This window comes from Syzygium oleosum, unplaced genomic scaffold, assembly GCF_021117445.2.
Source record: "Syzygium oleosum isolate NSW1041296 unplaced genomic scaffold, Sole_v2.1 Sole_v2.62, whole genome shotgun sequence".
Taxonomy (NCBI): domain Eukaryota; kingdom Viridiplantae; phylum Streptophyta; class Magnoliopsida; order Myrtales; family Myrtaceae; genus Syzygium; species Syzygium oleosum.
Window position 1 is genome coordinate 171,810 of NW_026607546.1, and position 8,533 is coordinate 180,342.

At 36.6% G+C, this 8,533-nt stretch overlaps 1 protein-coding gene across 1 annotated transcript; it reads left to right on the forward strand.

The window, feature by feature from the left end:
- Window positions 1–5,553: 5,553 nt before the first annotated feature.
- On the forward strand, window positions 5,554–7,969 carry LOC115690393 (aspartyl protease family protein At5g10770-like). The gene is made up of 3 exons (XM_030616718.2): window positions 5,554–5,757; window positions 6,432–6,848; window positions 7,003–7,969. Exons 1-3 carry the CDS (start codon window positions 5,577–5,579, stop codon window positions 7,824–7,826), a joined length of 1,422 nt encoding a protein of 473 aa, XP_030472578.1. The 5' UTR covers window positions 5,554–5,576; the 3' UTR covers window positions 7,827–7,969.
- The last annotated feature ends 564 nt before the right edge of the window (window positions 7,970–8,533 follow it).

Consider the following 8,533-nt stretch of genomic DNA (forward strand, 5'->3'; position numbering starts at 1 on the left):
TTCAAAATCAATAGGAGTTTTCCTCAACACTTATAAGACAATTATAGACAATAGTTACTACATTTGAATAAAGAAATAATTTTCTAATTCTATCAACGGTTATAAGAAGTTACACAATCTCCTATTATCTAACAACACCAATCTACAAGAACTTATAAAAATCCTAAAATAGCGGCAATAAACACAATATCCCAGCAGTTATGTTTTCATATCGATTGCTCGATGTTGATGATATTGTTGATCAACTTCCTAAGTTTTGATGAGGACTCTCGTCGGTAACTTTCACGTTGTATGTCGTTGATGATTTCATTGACAAGTTGTTGATTCCCTTCAAGTTGTCGATTGTTCTGTTCAATATAGTCCCTGAATTTGAATTAATGGAAGTACTACATTGAACATTTTTATATAGTTTAGGGACTACATTGAACATGTACCAAAAATTCAGGGATCAGATTGAATATTAAGTTAAAATTCGGGGATTATTTTGAATAAATTAAAAATTCAAAGATAATATTGAATATTATATCAAAGTTCATGCACTCTCTGTCTCATTATCCCTTTTCTCATTATCCCTTCGGTAATAAAGAGACTTGTCCTAACTGATATGACCAATCACATGCCGTCCCCACACTTTTTTCAGCAGATCATGCATGAGACTGTCGTTCACACCACATATTTTCATCAAAGACAATGACATATTTGTCGGCTCAAACCCTTTGGATACGTTCGGTAATAAATTCGACGGAGATTCTACGTCGCACGTCGCGAATGACTTTTCCTCGACATGAACTTCGGACCCTTCCCACTTGGTTCACATCCCCCATTTTATTTTTTATTGTTAGTTGAGAATAACAATGCGGAAAGAGAAATTGAAGTGTTTTTTTGTATATTTCGATGTATAGAAAAGAGTACATGGAGAGCCTATTTATAGGCTTCAATAGATAACTATCTAAGGAAATCAAAGAAAATCAAATCAATTATGTATAATCAAAATAGATATTGAAAATTAGAGAAAATATCATAAATATATATGGAAGATAACTAAATATCTTTAGAAATGTTATTTCATATTTAAATTTTTCTCCGAAGTTCTTGATTTAGGCTCTGCTTGTTTCACAAAACATGAATAATTTGAAAAGTATTTGTTTAAAGATGATCATTTTTATCTATCATAAAAATGAATGAATGAAAAATATTTTCATCATAAACGAAAATATTTTAACATAAATTATTATTGATAATGAAAACTTTTTTAGACTAATTATTTCAAGGGATATAAACAATCATTTTTAAGAAAATGTTTTTCAAATCATGTATTTTCTACGAAATAGATAGGACATTAAATCCTACTCGCTGGTTTCAACATCAGTCTTAGTTTTGGGAATAGGCTCGATTAATTGAGAAAGCACTACCGACTCCTAAAATCAATGACATGTCAACTACGTTCCAAATGTCTACATATGTAATCTTATATCCATAATCGAATTTGTCACGTATAATTAAGAGTTCATTATCTTTAATCTTTCTGTTAATTAAATCCTCAAACAAATATGAATTTTCACTCCTTCAAACATGTGAAAATTATCATTGATATAAATTGAAACTGATGCAGAATGGAAGCGCTTAACAAAAGATGATCAAGATAGGATTAAAATCATAGAAAGGGGAGGAAAATAGGATAGCACAAAGGCTTCGTTTGTTTCACGGGAAATGAATGATTGAGAAAAAATTTCCTAAAACTAATCGCTTCTGTCGCTTGAAATAATTAGTCAATAAAAAATGATTTTATTATCCACATCAATTTATGTCTGAACATTTTTGTAGACAATAAAAAAAATTTTTATTCATTTATTTTTATAAGTTATACAAACAATCTTCTTTAGGAAAATGTTTTCCATTCATCTTCCGCGAAACAAATGCACCTGAAATGGAAATCAATGGAGGATGGAAGCTGGTAGCAAAACAAGATCGAAAATCTGTTGAGATCGGAGAAAAATGGGATACCAAGAAAGGGAAGGAAATCAGTTAAAAGACAGAAGAAATGGGAAGAAATCCCAAAGTTTGGCCGCAACTCAATAAACTCAATATCAATTCATAATCAAAAGCTAACTAAAGAAATGCATTAACACCGATATATATACAGTGCAATTGGCAGACCTAATTTCAAATTTGGATAACTATTAAAAATGAAACATAATCAACTAAATTCTTAATGAGCGAAGAATAGTATATATTAAAGATCGAAAAGTTAATTAAAAGCATAATCTCGGTGTAATTCTAATTCTTCAGCATTTTGCCCCCATCGGATAGAACTCGACTCGTGCGAGCTGCGTGGACATACTTCTCAACAAGCAAAGTAATAAAATTGCTTCGCAAATGGGGAATCAAACCGTGTGGACACCCTTTGAACTTTGAACTTTCTTCACATCACTATCAATAGCAGTAGCACACTTTCCCTAATCAATCCCCTTAAAAGAATGAGGTAGTTTTGAAAAGAAATTTGTCTTGATTGAATCTCCTGAAAAGAAATCTCGAGATGTAAATTCCTCCGAAATAGTTTCGCTAGGCATAAATTTGCCACCCTTGAGTGTTGCATTAGTATTACCAATTATGAGGTAAGTCAAGAAACTCAAAAGACTCAAACTTACAAGAGAAATATTGGGCCATAAGAATTTTCTTTAATTGATCGGTCATGAATAATTTCACAGCCGAGCAATAAAGACATTTTGGAAATCGATTTTTGCAATTTCATCAAATCCAAACGTCTGAAAGATCAGCTGAGCATTTGGAGAACGAAAAATTGGGGGATTCGACTGAAGAATCAGAAATCGACAATCTCCCTGAGGAATGACTGGATTGGCAAAGAAAAAATTATCGTTGATTTCTTTGGATGGAAAAATTTGAAAGTTTTCAGAATCGGAAACAAATGATTTAGGTGATGAATTCGAAAGATTAGGCCTAGTTATCTTGGGAGAAGCTTTAGGCTTAGAAGGTAACAATACAATTTCTTGCCATTAAAAGTAAACATGGATAATTGTCCAAAAAGTCTTAAACCTATTGTACGATGTCCAATTTAGTCCTAAACCTTTTTGGCGATTTGCCAATGTAGTCCTTTTGGCCAAATGCTTATATGGATGCCCAGTCAACGCCGATCATCTTACATGGCAAGGTTAGCCGGCGCTAATGTGAACGATTTTTGCAAATTTTTCAAAATTTTAGAATTTTTCTTTCTTTTTATCTTTCTCTTCTTTTCTTTTTCTTTTTTTTCCTTCATCGGATTTCCGGCTGCTAGGGTCGCCGGGGCCCTGGCTACAAGTGAGGGGGCTGTGACCCTCACCTGGATCTGGGCAAGGGTGCGGAGGCCCTTGCCTATGGTCGGCGGGCATCCACGTAAGCAAATGACTTTAGAACTTTTACTCCGATGCCAAATTGATGCAGAACGAAAGCAAATAACAAAGACAGTCTAGATAGGTTTTAGTATCGTAGAAAGGGGAGAAGAATAAGATAGAAAGAAAGGACAAACTGGTGTCGGACAGAATCGGGTAGCAAAACACTTATGAGAATCGTAGAAATGGGCGACAAATGGGATAGCAAGAAAAGGAAGGAAATCAAATATAAGACACAGTAAAGGGGAAGAAATGCCAGAACTTGGCAATAACTTACTAATCTCAATATTAATTCATAATCTAAAGCTAACTAAAGTATTTCGCTCTAAATGGGTGTCGACCCAAATAGTGAAAAATCTTTCATTAAAAAGTTAATCTTTGGTTTCAATGAAATGGGGGGTTCAGTGGTGAGTTCAGACAGGAATGCAATCGCGCAATAAAGCAGAAGAATAATGAATTATATGATAAAAGAATGCAAATGATAGAAATTGAAAATACATTGACATTAATAAACTGATAAAAGTACATCGGGAATATGTTCTAGATAATTGATGATGGTTTCACAATGAATACGCTCGGGGTATTGATAAGACAATTATAAACAGTAGTTACTACATTTGAATAAAGAAATAATTTTCTAATTCTATCGGCAGTTATAAGAAGTTACACAATCTCCTATAACACTAATCTACAAGAACTTATAAAAATCCTAAAATAGCGACAATAAACACAACATCCCAGTAATTATGTTTTTATATCGATTGCTCGATGTTGATGACATTGTTGATCAACTTCCTAAGTTTTGATGAAGACTCTCATCGGTAACTTTCACGTTGTATGTCGTTGATGACTTCATTGACAAGTTGTTGACTCCCTTCAAGTTGTCGATTGTTCTGTTCATTGATGATTTTCAATTTTGACCAAACTCTACTCTCATCGACCAAGTCTATCGCTTGTTAATAATAACCAAAAGTTAGTCATTTTCGGGTGTCAACTTATGCCTCCTTTCAAAACAATGTAATGATTTATCAATCATTCGATTCATTTTCCATGCCATATTGCATCTTCAATTTTCTTGAAAGCAATATAATTAACTATGTTAGAGCTACACGAATGGTGTCACTTACAATATATTTTGTTTACTAAATATTCTTTACTTGGCCTTTAGTTAATTTAATTAGGTCATCTTTCAAAAGTAAATAAAATATTTCGTCCAATTTGTTAAGTTTGGCTAACATTTAATTTTGGCTAAGTTCGCATACGAATTATTAGTAATTCACCAATCAGAAGTATGATTGGATTCTCTGTCACTGGATCGGAGAAAAACTTAGTTTCTCTCTTCAGAGATTTGACTGGCTCTCATGCTCAATAGTTGTTGTTTATCAACAAAAATGAATTTGAGTGGAAGAAAGCGACCGGGACAATTGTCCAAAAAGTCCTAAACCTATTAAATTTTTGTCAATTCAGTCCTAAACCTTATAATTTTGCCAATCAAGTCCTAAACCTTTTTAAGTTTGCCAATTGAGTTCATCTGGTCAAAATTGGCCGGAAATTGCTGACATAGACGTCGACCGTCCTATGCGGCATGGCCGACGTTGACATGAATAATTTTTAATAATATTTTAATGTTTTCTTTTGAATTTTTTATATTTTATTTTCTTTTTATTTTTTCTTTTTTAGTTCAAAGGGCTGGTGGGCTGATAAAAATTCAAAAAGAAAATATTAATATTAATAAAAATTTGAAAAATATTAAAATATTATTAAAATTTATCCATGTCACCGCTGGCGTGCCATATAGGACGCTGGCACTGACTGGATTGCTATGTTAGTGATTTCCGGCCAAAATTGGTCGGATGGACTCAATTAGCAAAACTTAAAAATGTTTAGAACTCAATTGGCAAAATTAAATGGTTTATGACTGAATTGGCAAAAACGCAATAGATTTAGGACTTTTTGGACAAATTTCCCGACTTATGCCTAATGGTTGCTCGTTCCTCCAATAACCAAATGGTACTAAATAAAAATATGACAGAATTGACGGAATGATGTAATTAATTTGAGGAAGGATGACGTGTATGGCTTCATAATCTGATGCAATTGCAGGTCGAAAATCCTATATAAAAGGCTGAACCGGAGAGCACTATTGGCAATAAATTTGGCAAAGCAATTCATTTTTTCTCTTTCAGATCGATGGGGGGCTCATTTTTCTGTGTGTTCAACGGGGCTCGCCTCTTTCTCTCTCTCCATATGGTCATGATTTGCTTCATGCACAAAGGTTATACTTATGGAGTAGAAGGGAAGATTGCAAGCCACACTGTATCAGTTAGCTCTCTATTGCCTTCTCCTTCTTGCTCGCCTTCCACTAGCAAAGGTCTCTCTCTCTCCACGGAATTATTCATCGTTCGATAAATCAGTTATGTGTGTGTGTTGTACTTATGTTTGGTGGAAAAGTGATTTTTCGGATCATGAATGAACTCGAACATGAACAAGATTGGTTAAATTCGGTGCCCGTGATAATCAAACATGAACCACGGGATGGAGGGAAAGTATACCGCTCTCCGCTTAGTCATAGAAAGTCATACCTTGCACCTGTGAGTGACCATGGATTCTTCTTATATTTCACACAGTACTTCTTTTGGCAAAGCAGGCTTCGCTTTAAACTATTTGTTCAAAACAATGAATGTGTGATTATATTAATGAGGAAATTAAGAGGGAAGAGAATTATAGAAGAAGACATAAGGGAGGTCATCCGTCTCTTTTGCATTAGCTCGCGCCGAATGGTTCATATTACATTTTGCGGAGGGACTTGGCCATACAATGATGGTGATCATATTGATCTGTCCCATTCAAAAAGCCTAGTCTTTTGCTGCATTTTAGTAAAGGGACTTGGTCCCCAGTTAACTCTCATCCCGATTATTTCAGAGTGGACCACACCCAAACGTAAGTCTTTGTGGACTGGAAAAATAGAACAATCTTTTCTTTTACAAATGCATTATCATCGAAGTACTTCACATGATCTCTTACTCTCACATTACATGATTTTAGCTAGCAGCCGAAAGTCGACCTTGGAAGTAATTCACAAGCATGGCCCATGCTCTCCCCTTGTTCAAGACCACAATCCTCTAAATCACACTGAAGTCCTGCTACAAGATGAATCAAGGGTCAAGTGGATTCAGTCCCAATCCTCCAACCGCGGCGATGGCCTTAAAGCTTCGGCCATGGTCAGTCTTCCGGCAAAGTCTGGCTTCACCATCGGCACTGGCAATTACGTAGTGACAATCGGTCTCGGCATGCCAAAAAAGGACCTCACTCTCGTATTTGACACTGGCAGCGGCCTCACGTGGACCCAGTGCGAGCCGTGCATTGGATCTTGCTACACTCAGTCCGAACCGATCTTCAACCCATCTCAATCGTCATCCTATGCTAATATCTCGTGCGCCTCGACATCATGCTCTCAACTTGGTAATAATCCACCACATTTGAGATACTTAATACTTATGTTGTCTTACTAGAATTTTCTTGAAGCATAGACGAGAAATCATGGTTTCTAAAAGTGAAAAACCATCACAAGAATAACTAGAACTAATGAAAGCATTGTGTTGTGCTCTATCTTTAGGTGGTTCGGGATGCTCCGGATCAACATGTCTATATTCCATTACATACGGCGATCAATCATTTTCGATGGGCTTCTTCGCAACTGAGAAGTTGACTATAACGCCAACGGAGGTGATCGACAATTTCGAATTTGGCTGTGGCCAGGACAACTCAGGCCTCTTTGGCAGAGCAGCAGGGTTGGTCGGACTCTCTGACAACAGCATCTCCTTCGTGGAACAAACTGCAGCCAAATATGGCAAGTATTTCTCCTACTGCTTGCCCTCTACCACTAGCTACACCGGACACTTGACTTTCGGCAAGGACGGCGGAGCACCAAGCTCGGTTAGCTTCACGCCGTTATCAAAGGTTCCACAAAGCACGCAATTCTACGGAATAAGTATCCTAGGAATCACTCTAGGAGGGAATCGTCTATCGATACCATCGATGGCTTTCTCAAGTGGAGGCGCCATCATCGACTCGGGAACTGTTATTACCCGATTGCCTCCAACAGCTTACAGTGCCTTGAGAACTGCCTTCAGGAATGCGATGGCAAATTACACGATGGCGCCGGCGCTTTCCATTCTCGATACATGCTATGACTTCAGCAAAGAGAGCACAATCAAGGTCCCATTGATAACATTCTCTTTTGCCGGGGGAGTCGATGCAGATTTGGGCCCAAAAGGGATATTTTTCATCGCGAGTGCCTCGCAAGTTTGCCTAGCCTTTGCACCGAATCGTGCTGATAGCAATCTGGGCATATATGGTAATACGCAGCAGAAAACGTTTGAAGTTGTGTACGATGTTGCTGGAGGAAAGTTAGGCTTTGGTTCGAATGGCTGTTCCTAAGATGGATGGAATTAAACGAAAGTTATTTATAGATATCCTCAATGACAATAAGGAGTATACAAATTGAATATGTCGTCATGAGTTAAACTTTCTGAATTTTAACTATTGCAAATCGAGAATAATGGAAGTGCTATTACTATGCCCTTCTTTCGTTTTGTTCAACATCGACATGTGGGAGTTTTCCAAACGAGGGACATTATTAATATGCATATTTAAATAAACATAAATGCGAGTGATTGACCATATTTATAAGAAATTTTTTCCAATCAGGGATGAAGAAAGACGTTCACGCGTAATTTTAAAGCTAATTGAATAAATATTGCTCATGGTATGTGATAAGAAATCTCCATTTGATTAGATTTCATTAGCGTGGCAGATTGTCTCGGGGCATATTATTATCACGAGCCTCCCGAAAGTGGACCACCTAGGGGTTGGCTAATAGACTGAGCCCCCTTCCTACATGTGAATTTCGACCAGCACTTTACGCCTAGACTTGGCCGAATTTTGCTCTTTTACGGACTCAATTAATGACATGCTTGATCCCATAGGGCTTATTCTGATTAAACTCAAAGCCTTTTAATCTAACATGCTAAATTCAACTCAATTAAAGCTAAGAACAACCCTTGCGATCCATGAAATTTCGGCCAGCACTGTCTCCTTGAGCTTGGCCGAGCCCTTCCTCATGGGCTCAGTCCATTCAATTAAGC